At 27.6% G+C, this 25,027-nt stretch overlaps 2 protein-coding genes across 2 annotated transcripts; both read right to left on the reverse strand.

Annotated features, from left to right (window-relative positions):
* Positions 1 to 13,859: 13,859 nt before the first annotated feature.
* Positions 13,860 to 16,964, reverse strand: EIN_105240 (protein serine/threonine kinase, putative; the record flags this gene model as incomplete). Its single annotated transcript, XM_004255474.1, has 1 exon — positions 13,860 to 16,964. One exon carries the CDS (start codon positions 16,962 to 16,964, stop codon positions 13,860 to 13,862), a length of 3,105 nt encoding a protein of 1,034 aa, XP_004255522.1.
* Positions 16,965 to 17,059: 95 nt separating this feature from the next.
* EIN_105250 (E-selectin precursor, putative) lies at positions 17,060 to 19,255 on the reverse strand (the record flags this gene model as incomplete). Its single annotated transcript, XM_004255475.1, has 1 exon — positions 17,060 to 19,255. One exon carries the CDS (start codon positions 19,253 to 19,255, stop codon positions 17,060 to 17,062), a length of 2,196 nt encoding a protein of 731 aa, XP_004255523.1.
* Between the last annotated feature and the right edge of the window lie 5,772 nt (positions 19,256 to 25,027).

The raw sequence follows: 25,027 nt of genomic DNA on the forward strand, positions 1-25,027 counted from the left end.
TTATGTTATAAGTCAAAATACAAAAAGTCGTGGGTTCAACTCCCACCTTCCACATTTTTGTTTTTTATTTTTTTAATAAATCAAAATAAAACCCAAAAAAGTCGAAAAATATATTTTTGTTATGCTAATATTTACGTATTGATTCAATAATTCTCAAATTTAAATATATTATTTACAATATTTATGAATTTAAATTGTTGTTTATATTTATGTCATTTGATATGATAAAACTGTTATAAAAATGAATTGTTTTAATACATCGATTGTCAAATGTAATCCTTGAGCTTGTGAACGGCATCTGAGTTTTGTCTGGACAAATAAGACGCGTCTTTGAAGAATCCAATCAAAAATATTTTTGATTTACTTGTAAATAGAAACACCTGCCGCACCAACCTTTAAAACAGTTCACTTGTATTTATAAGCTCTTGTGATAATGTGTTTGACATAATTAATATGAAATCACTTCAATTGGAAGTCTGTGATATTTCTAGACATGATCGTATTAGCATTTGTTGTTGCTTCTTGATGGATAGTCAAGCCAACCCGCGACATGATGGCGTCATCAGTAGCAAGAATGATTCCATATTAACCTTTGTTTGCGCCAATTATTAAAGCTGTGTAACCTTTATACCATCGTTTGAATGACAACTTACTTGTGATATTATCAATATCATGTCAAAAATTGATGTAAAACATTTAGTGTTTTTGAAATTATATATAAAATATTTACATTTAATGAAGTCAATTAGATTTTTTAAAAGCAAAATTAGTATTTCAATATTATAGAGTGAAATTTAATAAATATACTTGATAATAACTTGTCTCTCAAATTTAAATTAAACATATATTTAAATTTCATTATATTAAATTGCTTTATTTATTTATTCAATATAATAAAACACAAAATAATACAAATTATATTATAAAGTGATGTGTTAGTTTTCGAATTGATGAACTTCTACACAATCACTAATTAGACAACAATTTTATACTCTTTTTGTAATAAATAAGTAATTTTAATTAAACAATTTATTAAAGAATATATTATATTATAATTGTAGTATAATAATAAAATGATATAAAGATTATAAAAATATTTATAATTTTTTTAAATATCTCAAAATTTTTAAATTATTTCGTTTTAGATAAAATGAATAATTATATTATTATTATGAAATTAAAATATTTTTTTTATAAAACAGTGATAAGTATAATAAGTCTTTGCCAAAATTTCACAAAACTTAATGTTCGGCAAATTTTGAAAAAGGTAAAAATTTGCCAAATTATTTTTGTAGTGAAAAATTTATATTTTTTAGTTAAATTAATTTATATATATTGATTCCCTTATCTGTATAGAAAAATATATTTTAATTTAAACATAATAAAATAATATATTATTTGATATTTTTTTCAATTGTGACGACTTTATGGGAATTAACAAAAAAATTTAAAAATATCTTAACCATATTTGTAAAATGCCGAAACAAAAAATGAACAATTTACAATGAATAAAAAACATAAAATTACTTATTTTGAATTATTGAAATTGAAATATGTTATTTTTTTTAAACCACTTTTATGACTTTGTTTGTTTGTTTGAGTATTTGATGATTTACATTGTAAGTTGTTTTGTAACTTTATTATTTGATAAATTATTGTTTAATTGATTGTTGTCAATCAAAACAACTTTTAATGATTTTATTGTTAATAACTTTTTCTTTACAACAGATGTTGTATTTAAACCATGGACTTATAAAACAATCAATTTTAATATCTTATGTGCATGTACATGTGAGCCTTAAGTCATAACATATAATTTTTGAAAATTGTTGTCTTAGTCTTAGTGTTATCATTTAAAGTTTAATTTGATTTTACATGTTTAAAAACTTAAAAGATACGACATTTAATTTTTTGGCTGTTTTAAAAAAACATTGTGATTAACTATGAAACATTATACACTAACTGTTGTTATTTAATAATTGAAAATTAATATTAAATAAATCCTTTTATTTAAATTAATCATAATAGTTGTGATGTTATAGAAACACTTGTGTTTACTATTACGTGTTGGATTTTGAAAAACAATAAAACTATAGTTAAGAAAAAATTGTATATAATATCTCGCTTATAAGTGGTTATCAACAAATAGCTGTTGAATGATAATTGTGAAAATCAACTTAGTTACATTATTACACAATTGTTTATATTTGATTTTATTTTGTTTCAACAAAATGTCAAACAAATTACACAAAATAATTATCAATATTTGAGAATAATAATGTCATTAACAGTCATCATTCGATGGGAAATAATTGTTTACGATTACATTTGTATATACAATATTTATATCTATTATTAAGAATAATTAATAAATGTAAACATTTAATTATGTTGATAACTTTGTTATGTGAATAATTGAAAACAATGTTTTCTTATGAAGTTAACAAGGTATGATATAACTATTGTTCTTAACAACCACTAAAATGTTTTATTAAATTGTTTTATGTTATGTTTTTAACAAAAATAATAGTGTTAAACTTTTAGACAAATAAAAATGTTAATATATCTTATGTACACATATTTTTGAACAAAAATTCAGTATTTAAAATTGTTGTAAATTGTAATATTGTCTTAATCTAAATATTATCATTTAAAGTACTAGTTTCATGTTACAAGTTTACTCATTAAATAGATACCACGTTTTATTTTTGTACTGTTTTTTATATGAAATCATTGTGGTCAACAGTGATATCTTTTATACTTAACACTTTGGAGTTTATTTTGTGTTTTTTCCCAGAATTTTATTTTCATTGAAACACAACATACTATTTTGCCGAACTACCAAAACAAATTTTTTTAAATAACAATTTCACTGAATAATCTCCAAAATTCAAAACGATAATATCGAGTCCTTGATGGAAAAGACGCTTTTAATTATATAAACTAAAGGTTTAAACAAAAACAGTTCGTTTTAAAATTTTTTAAGTCAATATCAAATTGAGTAATATGTTTAACGTTGAATGTTATGATGAAGATACTTAATTTTAGCGACGGTTGTCGAAGTTAATCTTGTTAGATAAAAAAACAGACGTACTAATATCTTCAATTGAAAGCATGTATATTTATAATATAAACACTCTATGAATCAATATGAATCAAGTTAATGAAATGTCACTTGAGTGAAGACAAAATGCTTATTACAAACGTTCTTCGTCTTGGCAAATTACCACAAATTATAAAACACTTAGAGATGGTGCATAATAACAATAATTCGAATATCTTAGTGATTTTTCTTATCGTTTGAATATTAATTTTACTAAAATCACAAGGATAAAAATCCACAAAGAAGCTCAAACAGGTTTTTCCTCTTTTTTATTTTTTTTACACTCGGCAAAAAAAATAAAACATCAACTTTTTTATTTTTTTTTCATATAAAACTGAAAAAAGGAAGCTCCAACGTGTTAAAATTGTTATTAAATTACTGTTAATTGATAATCAGTGAATGACTACTTAAATTTATAGGTTTATGATGTGGTGTTATTGGAAAATAGTCGTAAATAATTGAGTGTTACAATATAAAAAGATAAAACGATAGTTTAAAAAAATCAGTTGTACATAACGTTTGTTTAAATGTAATTATCAACAAAAAGTTGTTGAATGAAACTTTTTATATTGATAACTTTTGATGTGATGACAAATATTTCTTCTTTTTACCATGTTAAGTGTTGTTTTTTGTGTGTTAAGTTGCTATAGTATTTTTGATAATTATAATTATTATAATGTATGGTTATTTTTCTAATAGTGAAATAATTTTCAACTGGTTGAAAATAATTAAAAGAAATAATAAATGATATTGAGGTATGTAATTATTTGGCAAATTTTCAGGTTTGTGATATTTTGGCAAAGACTTATAAATTGTTATATTATTAAAATTAAAAAAAACTAAAATTTTTTATATAAAAATACTAATAATTATAATTAACAAATGGGTGTTGTTCTTCCAGTTAATATCATGAAGAAAATAAGTTCTAAATGTGATTTGCAAACTTTTCTCAATATCACCGAGACTTGTCGGTTATACAGCCATCTACAAACAGACAATGAAATTTATTCCTCGATTGGTAACAATAATTTTTTAACACGTTCACAGTGCATTCAAAAAATGTCGATTCAAAAAGCGAACAAATTGTATACAAACAGTCATCTTATTACATTGGGTTACGAGTGGAAAACTGTTTTTCGCAATGAAGTGTTAACAGTCATAAAGGTGTTCTTTACAAACCACATATCGCACTTTATATGTGGAATATGTCTTGTCTTATTTAGTGTGTTATATCCACTTTCTTTAGACAAAACAATTTCTATCAAATGTGGCCCATTATCTTTATTGTTACTATATCCGATACTTACCTTTCTATTTGGCGTCTATTTTTTCGAATACATGTCAACATAAGAGAAGAATATGACAAATTTGGTGATTCTGTGTTTATGTTAGTTCCGACTCTTTTTATGCCGTTTTCTTATATTGGAAATTAACGCGAATTGGCACAAACTTTTTTCTACCAATTGTAGTGTTATTTGTGTATATCTTGTTCGTGTTGTTTTCATTCGATGTTATACAATTTTATTATGTTGTCTTGCCGTTACTTTTATATCATTTGATCACCATTTTGTCGTGTGGAGTGCATTTCAACATCAATGAATTGTTACACCGAATTTTACATTTTAAAGAAGTTGTTATTAACAATTTTCATCAAATGGTTCACATCAACCAACGAAGAATATGTTCGATATCACTGTATGCACTTTCAGAAGCTATAATAAATGTTGTCCCACTTCTTATTTTTCTGACTCTTTTTGTTGTTAAAATGGCGTCACCGAACAGTTTAAATTACTCGAGTGGCATCGTGTCCATTTGCTTGTATTTCTGTTATTGGTATTTGTACCATTTAGTTGCATTTCCAATTCTTGTGTGTATTTCTATGAAATATTTTGATGATGGAACAGATGAAAAGTACTTTTGTGATGGGCATATTTATAGTGGTAATATTGAATTGGGTGTTATAATAAATGGATTTGAGTGCATGTGTGGCGTATTTCCATCAATTGTCTTTTCAACGTGTTTTACACTGATTTACCAAATCGCGTTTGGAGGAAGTGAAATGTCTTATATTATAGCTTTTGTGCCGGTTATAGTGTTAGTTGGGTGTGTGTTGTTGTGCAGTGACTGCAATTGTTGTTTTATAACTAGTTACGAAATGTGCCCATTGCTGTGCCCCGATTGGTGCGGATGTGTGAAAACAATTTGTTGCTGTACTTGTACTACTTGTGGATATTCAGATCCAATCCACACGACTATGTACTATGATGTAAATGCGTATCATCATCAAATTATTGGATACGATCTTATTTAATTGTCCAAGTTTATTAATTAATAAAATTATAATTGTTTTTTATGTGTTTCATAAAATATAAAATCATTTTTTAATTTTAAATAGTTTAAATTTATATATAGGGTGAAAGGGGTCTATTTATCTTTATATTAATTGTCAAATAAGTCTATTTGTCGCAAAAGTGATCAATCACTAGATTACTAACAGGAAAAGGTTTTTCTGTTTTCAATTTTAATTAAAAACACTGAAAATGTTTAATATATCAATATGCACTGTTTCCTTTTTTTCCCAAGTTTTTATTTTTTTTCAATAACGAAACTTCTAAACTATTGTTTCTTTATTATTTAATTTGAAACAAAATTGGCGGACAATGCGGCATTTTAAAACAACTTTAATTCATTTACATTGTATTTGAAAACGGGAAAACCCCAATTAAATTATTTTTTAAAACTATAAAATCAATAATGATTAACCAAAAAATTAAATTACTATTCAATGGGGAAAATAATGTTGGCAAGACAAGTCTCATTACTAAGTACACAACTGGTGAATTTCATTGTGAATATATCCCATTATAACAGAAATATATACCGTGACTGTGACTTACAACGATATTCAATTTAACATGGAAATATGGGATAAAGGCGGATAAAAAGAATACCGTTTGATTCCATCGAGCTGTCCAAATACCACATGTTTTGTCCTGTGTTTCTCAATTGTTAATTTGGACACCTTCAAAAGTCTCAAAACATTTTGGTTGCCAGAAATCAGACGCTTAAATCGAGACATTCCAATATTGTTAGTTGGCCTTAAAAGTGATTTGAGAGAATCAAATGAAAAAGCAGAACGTAATTATCCAATAAGTATTCATCAAAAATTAACAACAGAAGAAGGTCTTCAAATGGCAAAAGATATAGGAGCATGTGGATATGTCGAATGTTCATCCATGAATGATAGTAATGTTAACTCGGTTTTTGAAAAGGCCATAGAGATTAGTTATGAGTATCTTCATACTCATACGTACACAAAATAGCAAAATGAATGATTTTATAATTATAATTAATCAATCTTATTATTTGCTATATCAATTTAAAAAACAACACAAGTATTAAAATTTTTAAATTTTTTTTATTTTTAATGTTTTATTATTCACATTTATTATGAATAATGTATTTTTTGTTTAATGGCTGTATTGAAGTGAATAAACTGTAATGTGAATATCTTATTGTTATTTTCAAATCTATTATTCTACTCTTTTATTGGTAAAATAATTAATTATATTTCTAAACAATAATACAAAAGTAAAATATGATTAAGTATTTAAAAAACAACAAGTTTTTTAATAAGTGGAATTTCACCAACAACGGTTTAAACATTGTTGTTTAATACATAATTTCAAATAGGCTGAATTATAGGTTGAGTGGAACAAAACCATCAGTCATTACGTTAAATGGTTTTGTTAATAAAACTTTAAATGTTTAAAAGAAGAACTTTCAAAAATCAATATGTATCAATATGTTAGTATTTGACACAGTTTCTCAACGTGTGCATGTTTGGTATTTGTATAAAGAAAACTTCAGTTTGCACACCAGTGTTTATAACAAGCGTTGAACCGTCAAACTGATTAACTCTTACATCACAAAAGGTGTTTTGGTTAATGTTTATACTGGCTCGACAGAATAAAACACCTCTGTCATCTACAATAAAAAAATAAGTAGAGTCAATATACATTCACAACAACATTACAAATGAAGCAACAAGAGATGTGTTATTTCGACACCAAATGAGTGAATGTATCATAAATATACTCATGAAATTGTTGATTTTACTTGAACTGTGTGCAACACACCATATAATAATTATGTTGTTTAATCGAATGAGTTTCGTTTTTCTTTATGTCAAAACAGCCATTTGAAAATATGTGTTGATTTGTTTCGTGCAAATTGGCCAATTGAGGATTATAGCCATCAATTTCAAAAAGATTTTTATTAAAACAAACATATTTTGGACTAATTGACAGCTTCAAATTAAAAATATCTAATTACTAAGATTGATGTCAAGAGATAAAACATCGACTTTGTTTTTTTGTCACGTTTTATCTTCAAAAGTTTGTTAGAAACGACTAATGAAATGTCAAATTTGAAAAAAATAATCAATATGAATGCAAGGTACCAATTGTAATAGTACAAAACTATAACGACACATATTATCTACCAAGACTGTATAATCCATAATTCAAGAAATTGTTGCGTTGTTTGCTTTTGGTTTAAACGAGTGTAAATATATGAAGATATATCAAATTAAATAAATTTAAAGCCTTTAAAAAGATCAAACTTTGTTTTTTATTGAGAAAAACTTTTCAAATTACGTGGTAAAAAAACAATCGAATATTTTATCTAAATATCACTAAATTTAATATATAAATTGTTTTTCGGGTGATTGACAAAATGTAAACTGTATCATTAGTATAAATTAATAAAATAAATAACACAATCGTATTCGAAAATTTTATTTATCTTTTGTATTTAATTAATAGCCTGTATGTAAAAATAATATATTTAACAAAAATGCTTGAATTTATCGAAAAATTGGTCATAACGTAAACACTTAAAAACTTTGAAACAATTCGTTTAAATTTATGTCTGGTTCATTATATTTTCTGTTCGATAATATATTTTACTCAATGTTAAAAAAATAACTCTACAACTTACGGTTGTATTAACTAATATATAGATTTCAAAGATATTGAAAATTAAACAAATATATTTTTGTATATCATTTCATATAAATTTTATTAAAAATTAAAAATCACAATTACATATTTAACCCACTAAATTATTTTTCAATTACATTTCCCTAAAAAAAAACTTAATATTATTTGGTGATGTGTGTTGTTGTTTTTGTTTTGTAAAATTATTATATTAGTATTTAATTATAATAAACTAATAAAAAGAGAACATTTTATAGAAACACCATTTGTATATAAAAATATACAATCGATTTTTTATAATAATACCAAAAAAATAAAACCAAACCAAAGACTGACTCTAGCTTTTGTTTATTAACAGTGGCAACAGCTTTATGTGTGGTATTTGTATTTTTTCATTTATTAACTCTGTGCTTTTTGTGTATAATAAATAAATATTAAATAATTAATAATATTTCTAAACTACCTTTGGTGTATATTAAAAACATAGAGCTTTGTTTAAAAGAAAAGTTTAACGAATCATGAACATTTTAATGCTTATTAGCACATATTTAAATTAATATCAAATTGATAATTTTTTAAATTTTATAAAAACATAAACACTTTAATGTATAACATCTATTTGTTTATTTATTAATAAATACTTACCTAAATTTATATATTTACTAAATATTAAATTAATGTAATTCTTTATTTATCAAAATTTTTCACTTTATTAATAAATCAGTGAATACAAAATAATGATTTTAAAAACAATTTTTCATGTTTTATAATTTATTATTATTTTATATAAATTATATTTTATTTGAATCAAAACATGACCATGTGACATTATTAGATATTATACCCGGGTTTTACTCGGTTTAAATTAACTAAACTTGTTTAAATATGGTATTAAAATTTGTCAAAATTGGAAATTTTTTCAATGGTTTTCTATATTTAGTAAATATATCAATCCATAAATGGAATCTGCAAATTAAGTTTTGTTTGTTTTCATTTTTTCGATTTTATAATAAAAATGTTATAATAAATACTATTTTAAAAAAACCAGACAACACCAAATACAGTAAAACCTCCCAAGAGCGGGAGGGCGTGGTAATTTTGTTCTCTCAAGAGCGGGCATTTTTAGCCAATCAAACCTTAAAAACCGCTCGATAGAGAACTCTATTTTTAGTTTCGGTCTAAAAAATGCCCGCTCTTGAGAGAACCCACTCTTCGGAGGTTTTACTGTATTTACTGTTTTTTATATGTTTTATTTTTTATTTTCCTGTTTGTTGAACCAACAACGGTACACAAATTTAAACCCTTAAAAATCAATACAGTTTCAATTATTGAACAAAAAATCGGGAAATCACCTAAATATTGGGTAAATACTTCACGATTTTCCAGGTTCGTTATTTCATCAGTGATCCATTTTGAAACTAAACGTGAGTAAAACCACATCTTTCTAACAAACACAAAATAAACTACAATAAAACAATAAACCAATGATGTAATGAAGGACATTATTGCATTAAATGATGCAACACTTAAATTATTAATAAGTTTTTGTTTATTTCGACTATTAAAAAAGTCATCGATAACATAAAACAAACATTTAAACAATCAAGGTTATTAATCAATAGAGTCTAAAATAAAATAAACAGTTCAAAAATAAAAAAAACTTTTCAATTATAAGTCTTAATGTTATTAGGTATTTTCAAAAGTTTCCAAACAGCTCTAACAAAGAGTCTTAATGAAAACAAACATTTTGTAAATAAAATAATAATGTGTGTCATCTAAATTGTGATTATCGAAACTTTTCAGTTATTTTTTTAAACAATAGCAAAAGCAATTATATTTTTAATTATAAATAACTATAATTATAATATACATTTCAACAAAAAAGGAAATGAAACCATAAAATTACTTATAAAATGCACGTAAAGTACTATCCAACACCTTTCAATTTGATTGTTTTTATTGAACTTAGCAATACACGCCAATTTAAAGGTGTTTTGTTGAAATTGTTTCACGATGTTTTTTCCGTCGAGTTTTTCTTGAGCAAATACAACTTAAGAAGACGTACAAAGTTGTTATCAATGTATTTTTCACGGTTTTTCTTACTTTTTTCCGCTCCAAATAATCAAAATGCAGTTTTAACAGATTTATCTACCCGGCGGATAAAAGCGCTGCAATACCAATCATAAGCAAATTAATAAATTGTTTTTACCTTGTTTTTGTTTTGCCTCAAGTAAAAAAACATGAAAAAATACAAAAACTTAAAACCGATGCATACATTTTTTTACCAAATCAAAGCAATTGTAAAAACAAACTCACCCATAACGCCAAGATTTACCAAAAAATTGTGGTCTTTTTTCACGGCATAAAAATACTTTGTTAACCTTGTCTCAACAAAAACACACATGACATCACCAATATGTTGTTGGTTATCACCAAAAAGTTATGGCTGGCGCACTCCAGGCTAGCATGATAAAGCCTCCCTGTCTTTTCTAACTTTCACCTGCAAGGCGGAAAAAACGCTGCATTACCATTAATATATTTTTTATATTAATAAATGCAACACAAAACAGTTTTTGCCTCAAAAAATCGAGTTTTTGAGCATATCAGAACAAAGACACTGAAAACCAGGATGGACACATGCAAAGTCTTTTTCCCACTGCAAACGTTTTATTTCAAAACACTCGTCTTTTTACCATTTTCTTTACCATTTTTCGTGTTTTGTTTCAATTTTCGTAATAATTTTCAAAAAAGGAGTGAAAAAATATAACAAGTCGTATATATCTTGTTTGACAGGATTCTAAAAACGACTGGGTGTGGAGACACTCAACTTCGAGACATGTGGCACTTCAATGTGTTGTTTATCAGTTTGGCCACAAAATGCAGTTCTGAACGAATGAGGAATCCATTGGTATGGGGTGTGAAATTAAGGTGCACACCATCTTTCGTAAGAAAAGGCGTGAACGTTTAATTAAAAATTTAAACATTGTAAATAGAGACTGATGTTGTTTAGGGTGGTTGAGTGCCCACTGTTGAGTATTCAAGAAAAGACCACCTATTATTTTGATAAAAAAAATATAAAATATAAAATTTAAAATATAAAATATAAAATATAAAATATAAAATATAAAATATAAAATATAAAATATAAAATATAAAATATAAAATATAAAATATAAAATATAAAATATAAAATATAAAATATAAAATATAAAATATAAAATATAAAATATAAAATATAAAATATAAAATAAAAATAAAAATAAAAATAAAAATAAAAATAAAAATAAAAATAAAAATAAAAATAAAAATAAAAATAAAAATAAAAATAAAAATAAAAATAAAAATAAAAATAAAAATAAAAATAAAAATAAAACTGTGATTTCAAATAATTGCAATTAATTTTTATAAAATTAATATTTTGAATACTGAAACCAAATTTTGTAGTGACAGAACAGTTCTTGAACTGGATTGCAAAAGCGGAGCTTCAAGACGGTGAATTCTCCGCAATGACATACAGCTGATAAGATGGGACATATGTGGAGTTTGTTGAACCACAGCGTGATTTAGTTGGTGTTGTTTTGTATATGTATTACTACTACACACAAATGACACAAACAAAGGGATTAATTAAGGATAAAACAGACAAACAACGAATAAGAAATTTGGTGATTTTTTTGTTGTATAGAAATTGGAAAAATATGTAAAACCAGACTATTCGATATGGCAGGAAAGCAGCGATGGATGGACTTCTTTAATTGTTAGACTGCAGTACTATGGATTCACAAAAATTCAAGGTCACCACGGATTGTTAGCGGCTGCTATGATGGAAGAGAAGTATTTTAAAGATACTAAAAGAGCTGAATTACTGAGAAAGAGAGTGCAGGACCTATCGACTTCATTTGAGAAATTGTTCTGGAATGAAGAGAAAGGGTACTTAGTCCAAGTCATTTGGCATGACAACAAAAAGTGATTGTCGACACACCGACTAAAACTATGGCGTTCAGTGTCATTGTAGCGGATCAAATAAAGATAAAAAACAGTTTTATAACATTAAAAAGTTCAACGCGAAATTTTAATACGGTATTGCTAGACATCCACAAGACTCATACTTCTATTCTTCAAAGTGGAATAATGAAAGAAAAGAAGTCAGTGAAGCAAGCCCACTATTAGGAGTTGTCACAATGTTTATAAGTTGGGCTGAATTTTTTTAAGACGAATTCGACAATCATGCAGGCGTAATTAAAAAAAGATTGAATTGGATGATTAAACAAACCGGAAACAATTATATGCCATGCGGAGAAGCTGAAGACTAAATCACCGACGACCCAATTATGTCGTCAATGCCTGATATTTAGACAAAAATAAAGCTATATTTTTGTCCGCCAAATAACGTTTGAGACGAGATAACGTTTAAAAACTGACTCTTTAAACAATAAAATAATATCTTTTTAAGTTTTTAAAAATAAACATATTATTTTTTAATAGTATTTATTTTATTTTTTCATGAGTTGATATATTAAATTAACATATTATTGTTATAGTTTAAATTGTTAAAACTTAATTGTTAAAACTATAGAACTTTTTAATTCAAATTTTTAATGATTACGCCCAAATGTTTGTTTTATTATCTATTATTATAACATTTTGATGTATTATATAATTCAGTTGCAATCATTGTTGTAATTACTTTTGTTTATAGACCAATTTGTGGTTATCATTGTATATCATATATCGATTTGATATCAAATTATAATAATAAACTGGTTTTATTTATAGCAGTCTTTGATAAAAATAATCAACTTGAATTATTTTTTTACATATCTTAGAACCAAGTGGTTTTCAATATTCAAATTTTTAAGAATGGTTATTCTTTAATTTTTTTATAAACGTTGAATAATGAATATATTTTTTATAGAATTATTTTATTTTGTTAATAAAAACAATCGAAACATATTTATTTATAATACAAAGGCCTCTACAAGTATTTCGTTTATAAAAGTAAACAAATTATAATTTTCAACAGATGTAATTCATGTTTGTTATATGTCGGATTGTGGAAATTGGATAAAAGAAATAATAAATATCAACAAATACAGTAAAACCCACCAAGAACGGTACTTCTGAAAAGTGGGGTTTTTGAGAGTGTACGTTAACAACAAAATATTATTAAAGTATGAGTTAAGTACCTCAGTATATCAGGCACCTTTTATTTATTATATTGATCCTTTAAATATATAAATTAATTATCAATATTATTCGACACATCATCGAACACGTGTTCAAGCTTTAAAGCAGCTTTAAAAAGTCTTTACATATTGTCGCGGACTTTGTCACTTATCAGCTTTGTCTCTAGCTGCTATTCTTCTTTTCTATCTATATTTTTTTCCTTCGTTTTGTCAAGGCTTTATGTATTTTTTGTATTATTGAAATTTTTTATTAAAACTATTAAAACTATTATAATATTATTTAATACTTTTATATTATTTTTTATTTAAATTATAGTAAATATAAGGTATGTAGTATTTCAAAAAATAATTTTAAGTTCTATAACAAAAAATCAAAAAGGTGGACAAAATAATGTCTTTTTTAACAATTAAGTGTTAAGATAAAAGTTTAAATGAAACGAATTATTAATGAAGCATTATGATAATGAATATAATTACCATTTTGTCTGAACTTTTACAAAAATAATCATAATTCATTTGAATTGGTTAATTTATTTGGTTGTATTTCAATTTGAAATGTTTATAAAACAATCATAATAAATTTTCAAGTTGGTCCACTACTATCTCCATTTGTGGACGACTTTTGGGGTCCTGGCACCAACACAGAGCGATGATGTTGTACTGCTCTTCTTCTATTGGATCTTTTCTTTTCAGTCGATTGTTGTGAATTACAAACTCTGCGATTTTCCATGGAAATTTGAATGTGTCATTTTGGTAAGCCTCAGACCACCCAAAGACTTCATACATAGTGACTCCAAATGAAAAGACATCAGCTGGTTTTTTATATTTCTCTTTGTTTAAAATTTCCGGAGCCATATACACTGGAGTTCCAATACCTTTTGTGAATGTCATGTTGGTCATCAGCATGTTGACATTTCTCGCGCTTCCAAAGTCAGTCAATTTAGCATTGACTTTCTCAATCAAGTCAAGTGAAATAACAAGAATGTTGTCGGGCTTGATATCTCTGTGTAATATCCCATTTTCATGTAAATACAGTACACCTCTAGCTCCATCTATCAGCATTTTAACCCGAAGTTTCATTGGCGGAATTTGTTCATTTTTTCTGTGTTTGATCAAGTCTTGTAAACTGCCATATTGTGCAAATTGTGTGACCATACATATCTTGTTTGGTATAAAAACAGCTCCATAAAAGTGGACAATATACTCACTTCTAAATTTGTCTAACATTGACACTTCATTTTCGAATTCATCAATGAGTTTGTCTGTGTCATTTGACTGTTTCATTTTCTTGATAGCAACAACGTTTCCTCTGTAAGTTCCTTTGTAGACAATTCCAAACGAGCCTTCACCAAGTTTCTTGTCTTCTTTCAACTCGTCGTAATCTAATTTTGTCGAGTTTTCTGTTGTGATTTCAATGGCAATTGGAACAGACACAGTCTCGCCATTTTCGATGTTCATTGTGACTATCATCATCTCGTCGTGCAATTTCAGTGAACAGTGCGGTGTCACAAATACCTCAAATTCGCATGCTTCGCCTTTCTTCAGAGTCACCAATTGCGGCTCTGTGCGAATTGAGTATTTATCACAGCCGCCACGTGTTGTGATTTGGACTTTCAAAATGCCTTTGCCTTTGTTGCCAACACAGAGAAGTTCACGTGATTCTTTTTCGACGGGAATGACTTCACTGGTGTCATCAAATGTCAGCGACTTTTTGTTTGTCATGACATTGTCATTTAACACACTCATTGCGATGTTTGAACGACTCATCTTAAAAACACAGATATTTTCCATTTTCTTTGTTTCCTTGCGCTTTTGTAAAACGACTATTGTAATTACAATAATACCTATGATAATGAGTACTATAATGAAAACGGAGACAATTGGGATGCCAACTACAACGCCGTAATTTGTTGTGTGAATGCAACTCAACATGTCGTCACTCAACTTGTAGTTGTCATCACATTTTGAACATTTGTTGTTGGCAGATTCAACACAGTTTTCGATGGTTGTGTAATGCGAACAAACACCTGTCACAAGAACGCTGTATTTTACACAGTCGGTGCACTCATCGATGCCATAACATTGTGTACACGTGTCTTGACACTTCACACACAAATTGTTGGAGAGATAATACCCACTTTCGCATAGCATACAACCAACTGTTGTTTTGTTTGCACACGAAGTCAACTCGCTTTGTGGAGAACACAATTTGGTGACATTTGATGACGTACGATAAAATGCCTCTTCGCACACAACACAGTTTCCTTCGTTTGTGCACGACTTGCATGACACATCACAGCTTATGCATGTTGACCCATCAGATGACCGCATGTACCCATCTTTACAAGTTACACACCCGCGATATGTTGACATCAACACGTCACACACACTGACAAGTGCGTTGATTTCAGTGCAAACGCCGTTGCTGTTTGCATACGAGTAGTCGTCACACTTTGTGCAGAATGTCCGATTCGAACAGTAGACACAGGGATACTCACACTTCACACACATCCGGTCTGCGAGGTAATACCCACTGAGGCACCTCAGACACCCCTTTGTGGTGCTCACTTCACAGTGGCTGTCTGTCTGTGTGTCTACGTTTTTAGTTGTTTGTTTGGTGGTCTCATTTGGAAGTGTTTGTGGCACACACGAAATTCCATTGAAATTGTAATCGGACTCACACTCGACACATTTGGTGTTGAGTGACGAGACAACACCACAATTAGACAAAACGCCAGTCTTCTCTTTGCAGCCATCAACATCTTTGTAATAGCCACTCTCACATGTGACACACACTTTGTCAAATGAACTGCAATGAATTGACTGGGTGTCTGTGCACACACCGTCAACGTTGATGGAGTTGTTACACACGATGCAAATATCTCCATTTTGGTTGTCACAATTTGCACTGTTTTGTGAGCATTTTCCTTGTGAGATGTGTTGTTTTGAATTACACTTAGTACAATCACCATATGATATTACAGAACACATAGTATTAGTTGTACACACGCCATCTATCAACAATTTGTTTTCTTTACATTTCAAATCGGTGATAACTCCATTTGAAATGACACACACTTCACTCTCACACTGTTCAACGGTGTTGTCGTTTGTTGTGTGATATCCACTGATTGCCAAGTAGCAGTACTCATTGTGTGATGTTTCACAATTTTGTTTTGCTTTGCCACACGACACGTCATCAACACAATACAAACACTCGGTGCCAATTTCTCTGTTGATTTCATATTTACAATTTGTGTTAACAACACAATTGCCATTTGATGTGATCACATCTGAAACGCATTTGTCACAGCCGTGTTGCGAGTATTTCTCACACTTCTCGTGCTTAACATTACAAACACTGTTTAACAACATTGTTGTTGTATCACACGAATAACACATTGTATCGATTTGGTTGATGCACCCATCCATGTTGGTGCGTAATTGGTGGTCATATGTGTTGTAGTATGTTGTAGTTGTGTATCCCAAATTGCACGCCTTCAAGTCACTTGAAGTGACGTATGGCGCAAAACATGTGGTGCAAATGTGTTGATTATTGACAAAGTCTGCAATCTGACACTTTGGGATGACATTGTACGAGTAGTCGCATGTCGTTTCTGTGACTTTGACCATCCCAACTTCACATGCAACGCAACTGGTGCCAGTTGATATCATGTTGCCTGCACATGAGAGACACGTTTTTGTTGTTTTTGAACACGTCAGACAGTCGTTGTGAATATCACTACATGGTTGACAGTCGGCACTTTCATTCAAATAAAATCCATCTTCACATGATACACAAATACCATCTGATGTCTCGTCTGTGCACAAATCGAATATCCAGATGGAGCACACGACACACAGCTGTTGTCAACTCTCTTGTTGCCGACTTCGCACGATGTGCATGCACCACTTTTTCTGTCACATTTCTTACATTCAGTGGAACACTGTTGGCACTGCAAAACACCGCCTTCTGAATATGTGAGGTCGCCACACAATGTACACACTCCATTGTCAAAGCCATATCCAGCAGCACATATGAGACATTTTCCATCTGTTGCATTGCACCTTGCACACGAAGAGTCACACAACTTGCAGGTGGTTTGTCCAACAACATCTTGGTATGCCATCTCACCACAACTCTGACACACAGAACTCATGTAGTAAGTTCCCTTTGGACATATGGCACACTTCCCAGCTGCAAGACCATACCCAGTCACACAGTTGACACAATACCCATTTGTCGCATCACACCCATCACAATGACTGTCACATTGCTGACAAGATGGTGAACCAGCAGTTGAGTATGTCATCTCTCCACAACTTTTGCACTCAAAAGAGCCTTCACCAGCATAGGTACCCGCCTTGCATGTGTCACAATTGTTTGTTGTTTGATTTGCCATTGTTCCCGAATTGCACAGTGAACACACTCCATTCGAATAAACAGCACCACTCACACAGGCTACACACTTGCCACTTGTTCTTTCACATGGTCCTTGACACAAAACATTACACGTTTTGCAACTTGTTGATCCTGTTGTGTTGGCATAAGTCCCATCTGCACATGTAGAACATTGCAAACTTTTTGGTGATGATGAATATGTCCCAAGTGGACAATACTCACAATTATTTGCAACACTGTATGTACCAGCACTGCAAATAGAACATGTTGTAGTTGTAATTCCCATACCCGACTCACACGACGTGCAATACCCATTTGTCTTATCACAACTCAAACACGTCGAACTGCAACTTTTGCACGTTGTGCTTCCCGCCAACGAGTATTGCATGTCGGCACACGTTACACAACTTCCACCACTTTGGTACGTGCCAGCTGAACATGTGTCACACATTTTACCGTTCAGAAAATATCCATCATAACAAGATAAACAATTTCCATTTGTTTGGTCGCATGTTTTGCAACTTGTCGAACATGCTGTACACCCACTTGAACCACCGAGTGAGTAATCCCCAGTCGCACACTTTGAACACAACGAAGTTCCACCACTCGAATAATACGATGCGGGACATATCGAACAGTTCTTATTTGACGAATCGTACGAATAGCCAACATTACATGAAATGCACTCCCCCGTCGTTTTTGAACACACTCCACAACTCGTGGAAACACATTGTACACACGTCGAACTTCCAGATGTGGAATAAAACCCATCCGCACACGTTTTACACGACGAACTTCCTTGTTCATCTGCATAAGTTCCTGCTCTACAATCAGTACAATAAGCACTTCCGCTGCTCGAATATGTTCCTCGACCACACGTCACGCATTTTGTTGATGACACTGTGTATTCAGAGCGTGTTCCTGCAGCACATTCTGTGCATTTTGCACTGCCAGAAGATATCGAATAATACCCACCTTCACACGAAGTGCATGTAGATGCCCCTTTATTTGAATAATACCCTGCATTACATGGATTACAAGACGAAGCCCCAGTACTATTTGAATGTGTTCCAGCAGTACACTGTGTACAACTTGGTGATCCCAAAGAAGAATAAGATCCAGCATTACAACTTGTGCATTTGGAAGACCCGGATGATGAATATGTACCAGCTGAACAAGTTGAACATGAAGAAGCTCCGCTACTGGAATAAGATCCCGCACTGCATTTCGTGCATTTAGAAGCACCAGTACTAGAATACGTTCCCGCTGAACAAGTTGAACATGAAGTAGACCCAGTACTCGAAGCGTATTTACCAGTAGAACACTGGGTACACGACGATGACCCAGAGCTTAAGGCATAAGATCCAGGAGAACACTTTGTACATGATGAAGAACCGGAGTTTGAATACGAGCCAGAAGGACATGAAATACATGATGTCGTTGTACCACCCGAAGAATAAGTCCCCGCTCGACAAGAAAAACAAATCGTTCCAGAAAGGTACTGCCCACTACTACATGATGTTGCGGCAAACACTCTCGTTGTTAATAAAAACAGACATAACATGAATTTAATAAATTATTCAATTGAATTAAACAAGTTCATTTTGTAAACTTTTATGTTTTTTAATTATACTAAAGTTTGTTTTTAAACGTTATCTGGTTTATTTTGGACCAAAAAATTAAAATATTTCGGGAAGCAGTCCCAAAAATTTATTTCAATTGTTTCGTGTTTTTTTAAGTATTATTTAATGCCCGTAGTTTAAACAAAATTAAAACTATTTTATGTTTAATAGATAACGTTAAAAAGCCGACTTTATATTTATTAATTATAATATATATTTTTTTTAATTAATAATAACCTATAAAAACACATTAAAAGTTATTTTAACGAAATAACCGTTAAACAAAAAAAAACAATTTAATCAAACTTAAAAAAATTTCTATTAAAGATATTAATTCTTTTATAGTTTTTGACTAATTATGAAAAGCATGATTAATTAAATCGATTATTTAATTGTTAAAAGTTTAATTCACAATTAGAGCCAAATAAAATCTTTTAACTCGCCGACGTACTTAATTCCCATCAAACCAATACTGTAAAAAAAGTACAGTCTGTTTTTAAATGTTATCTGATGCCTTTTGGACCATATAGATTGAAATATTTCGTAGAAGCCGTCCCAAAAACCCATCCCAATTGTTTCGGGGTTTTTCACGCTTTACCTAATGCCCGATGTTTAGACAATATTAAAACTATTTTTTGTCCACAAGATACGTTAAAAACATATTCGGGTCGTTACGAAACCCCTATAATTTTCTAAAACCCCAAATCGTCGATTGATTGGTCAAAACCAGAAAAAAAATATTATATATTTAGAAACAACATTTTCGGATAACGATTGCAAGCCAACTCCACAAACTTGTTGTTGAAACGTGTTCTCCGATGTCACTTCTTGTGGTTTTACACGAGACGCGGCTTGTTATAATCATGTATTGAACAGTTATAAACAAATATATTTTTTTATAATTTCCATTTGTATAATTTGTTTTTGTTTTTGTTATACAACACTTCTAATTGTCCAATTTTATATCGTACTTGTTCTGAATAACTTCGTAATTAATGTTCTTTGAAGCTTGAGGAATTTAAGACAAATTGATGGGTTTTTACCATACCTGTAAATTACTTATTTTAAAATAATGAATAAATTAATACCTGTACATTGACCATCATATGTTATTTATGGAAAAGGCTCAAAAAAATAAAAAAAACAGACAGACTACAAAAATTATTAAAACCAATGCATGTTGTTCATTTTACACAATTCAAAAAAGTATGATGGTTAAATTCACTTTCCAGCACACTGAATACGACAGTTTATGTTTACCGATTAAACTTGAATAACTTGGTTTTTTTCTTAAGTCTCTATATTTTTTAAAAATTAACACAATCACATATAGTTTCATTAATAGTAAAAGTAAACCAGAAGAATTACCATTTTTTCAAAAAAATAAAACTTATAACCATATTATAACATTCCACAATCGCATAATTTATCTCTAAATTTCATGTAATAAAACACTTATGGGATATAAAATATGTAAAAAAACAACATTTTAAATTGTTTTTGATTTTTAGGGTTTTTTCAAAAAAAACAAAAAAGTGATAAATTATCCCGATAATTTACATAATATTAATCATATATCAAAATAAAAAATTATAATTATTTGTGTTATATTTTTTAGTAAATACATATTTTTTAATAATTACAAAAACAATTATGAGATCAAAATTATATTCTTTTTTATTCGAAAACAGAAAAACCAAATGTTTTTTGTTTTTTTCATTTTTTTGTGAAAAAACATGGTTCTTTTTTAATTTTTAGTGAGATACAAATTATTAGATCACAACAAAAAGGCAATATTAGCCTTTTTGTGAAAAAACATGGTTCATTTTAAATTTTTAGTTTTATATTAATTATTAGATTATTGTTAATTCAGATTGATTATTTATGACCCAAACTATTAATCACAAAACAACTGTATCAATTTCCTTAATACCTGATCAACAATTCAAAATAAACCAAATTTCGAATCTGTTACAATGAAAATGACATATTTAATTTTCCAAATTTAAGAAAATTCATATTATTTACAAAAATATGATGAACTTTTTAAATTTTCTTTTTTTGTTTTTAATGTTCTTTTCTTTTTTTCTTTATATTTGTTTATTTTACTGAATTTAAACAATTTAAACAATTATATTATATTTGAAATTTAAAATAAATTATTTTTATATTAATAAACTATACTTTAAGGTCATATAAATACAAATTATCACAGGTTCTTGAATATATTTATATATCAATTAAAAATAAATGGATTTGGTTATTTTTTTGGAGACGAAAATTCATAAACAACTTAATTATTCAATTAATTAAACATTAATTATTTGATTAAAATCAAAATTATATAGTAAACTGTGTAATTTTAGTTTCATGATTTTTTTTAACGTGTTTATTTTTTAATATATAGTTTAATACAATTATTATTATGGTTTATTTTTTTGTTTGTTTTACATTTATTCTTTTATGTAAAATAAATTTATAGGTTCAAACAATAGTTCATTTTAATTGTTTATAGTTATGAATAATGAGTTCAAACTCATTAATTTTAAGTTTGGTCAAAACTTGAATGTCTTTTTTGATTAACACTTTCACAACCCAAAACTTTTTTTAAGAAGAAAAATAAGTAAAAAGGAAATTGTCCAAATCATTTTTTATTATTTTTATTCAAAAACCCCTTTCTAACCCAAACCGGCCAATAGTCAGTTTTATTTTACTTAAAACAATTAACAAATGAGAACTCAATTACCTAAGATGATCAAAAATAATCTTTTGGATGAAATTTCATATCACTTTATCGTGTTTCAACACTTAATATAAAAACTCTACATCGTCAATCCACTTTATGACAAACAATGTCAAATAGTCACACTAACAAATATAACGACAATATAAACACCAATATCGTTATAATCAAATGACAATATTCTCTTTATAAAAAAACAACCAAATATATTAAACCATCATTAGACCCCATCTTTCTTTTTTAAGCTTTGCTCTTGTTTTACACAAACAAACTCATTCATGTTTATTTGTGTGACTATAAAATATACAATTCAAATTTGAGTTGATACAAAAATAAATAAAAAATTTCAAAATTTTGTTTTGTGTATGAAGGCAAAAAAAGGGTTTAGGTAAAAGAAAAAAAATAAAAATTAATAATTATTACGTTTCGGTTTTGAACGTGTTAATCATTTAAAAAATTTACACCAAACATTATTTCTTATTAAACATAAAAAAAATATAAAAAACTGCAATAAATATGATTTTTGTATTAATATTGTTGTTATTTTTTTGTCAAACACATTAGATGATTTTCTAAATACATCAACCTATTATATTTAGTATTTAAAGAATTAAATTCAATCAATACTAAAATAGACAGTTGATTAACTATCATAGGCCAATTTTAAAATTAGTTGAACTTGTTTTTAATATAGCTTTTAAACATTTTCGAATAACCTTTATTGTATTTTATCTATAATATATGTATTTACAAATTATATTTTAATAAAAATATTTTAAAATCATTTTTTATTTGTCTTATTTTGAAATATATATATATTCAAACTATTAGCTAGTGAAAAAATAATATCAATTGTAATATGTAAATTAAATGTTATATTTCATTACACATATCATAAAACGTTTAAACATCTTAAAATATAAAATATCGTCTCAAAATTAAATATTAGTAATAATTTTTGAATGTAAAAACAGAACATAAACAATTTTCTTTAAATAATATAAAGATTTTTCAAATATTGTTCTTTTGTTTATTGTGTGTTATTCAAATAACGTTTTAAAAACAATACTCTGAAAAATTATGTTATTATCTTTTAATTATGTCTTATATATTTTTCAATAATATTATTTATCTAATTAATGATTTGAGTTAAATTGTTATTTAATTCTACTCAACAAAAATAATTCTCTGTTTATTTTCAATATTGTTTTAACTGTATGTTTTAAAAATGATTAAAACCACAATCAATTAATAAATAAAATGTATATAATTAAAAAGCATTTTTAAAATCAATTAAAAAACAAATATTAATGTTTTTTGTCATTTTTGTTTAAAGTCTTCTTTTCTAAATTTTATAAAAATATTATTACACATAATAGTTAGTAACTCTTCAATGATACAATATACTGAACATAAACAAATATATTGTTTTCAACTCAAAAAAGTGTCTGTTTTAATGATCTAAATTAATTATGTGGTATTTTATGTTCCGGTCTTAAATTACTTGTTTACACATGAAAATATGAAAAGTTTTAATATTTAATCATCCAATCTTAAAATTGTAGATTGATGATAGAATCAATTGTTTAATTTGTGATTGGAATATAATTATAATGATTATTTTTGAATGATTTATAACTATCGTTAGGAAATGTATATATATGTTTTACATATTGATAACTATGAAAGTGTTAATATTAAATCACTTGATAAACACAAGTGTGATGTTAATAGATAATAAATATTTTTTGTGTGTAATCATTTTTAAATAACATGTCACAACATTTATAAATTAAAGACCAACAGAAAATAGTCGTACAGCAAGAAAATTGTTTTACACTCGTGATTTTAGTATCAAACAAACTAAAAAATCTGGATTATTTTTTCACTTATAGAATTTGGCTAAACAATCAGGGAAAAAATGGGTTTTGAAAAAATAATAACCCGACTTTATAAAGAAAAATAATATAAAACAACTTGTAAGACTATTTTCTGATGTACGACAGTTTTGTGGTTCTCTTTATTATTAAATTTTTATACATGAATACTCATTTTCAAATGTATTTGGATTTAAATAAAAATAATGAATTTGTTCAAACAATTATTGTTAATAATTTGTGTTACTTAAGGAGTTTTTAATTAAAAATGGTGTGGTAATAATTAAAACAAAGTATATCAAAGGTTGGTATTTTTTAATATTTTTATATGACAAAGTTTCCAAAAAAAACTAATTCTACAATTCATCATATGTTCATTTGTTTCTGTATCAACGAATATTGATTAAAAAATAAATCAATATTTTTATATGTAAAATAGTTTCTAATTCAATATGATTACAAAAATATATTTTGAAATAATGCATTATTTAAAGGAAAATATCTTTGTATGTAACTTATAATAATTATCAACACCATATTATCCAATAAATAGAAGACAAACTTTAATTAAATAGACAATTTAAATAAAGTTTGTCAGATATGTACATGTTCTTAAACTGAAAAGCAAATACTTTATTTTAAAAACACAAAACAATTGTTACCATTAAAAAATAGAGTATAAAAATTGTTGTTTTATGATCTTAATTGTCTGTAATAAACAACATGATATTTGATAAGACATATTAGTGTTGAATTGATTTTTGATCACAAATAACGTTTTTTGTTTTTTTAATATGATATCATTTTAGGAGTTGTTTTTTAAAAAAGTAATTATCTAATTTTTACACATTTCATTTTTTATTTGACATTTATTTTTTAAAAAGTCTTTAATCTTTTTTAACCAAATTGATCTTTTTTCCTCTTTGTTTTTTATTCCAATTCTAATTATATTTTTTTTCTTTTGCATTTTCCATTATTTTTTTTCTGCCAAATATTTTTAAATCAACCAACCCACAAAAAAACGGGAAATATTTTTTTTCATTAAAAAAACAATCTTTGGGTATTTTTTCCCGCCTGTTTGCATTAAAAAAAAT

Source organism: Entamoeba invadens, assembly GCF_000330505.1.
Source record: "Entamoeba invadens IP1 unplaced genomic scaffold scaff_1105074726611, whole genome shotgun sequence".
Taxonomy (NCBI): domain Eukaryota; phylum Evosea; order Mastigamoebida; family Endamoebidae; genus Entamoeba; species Entamoeba invadens.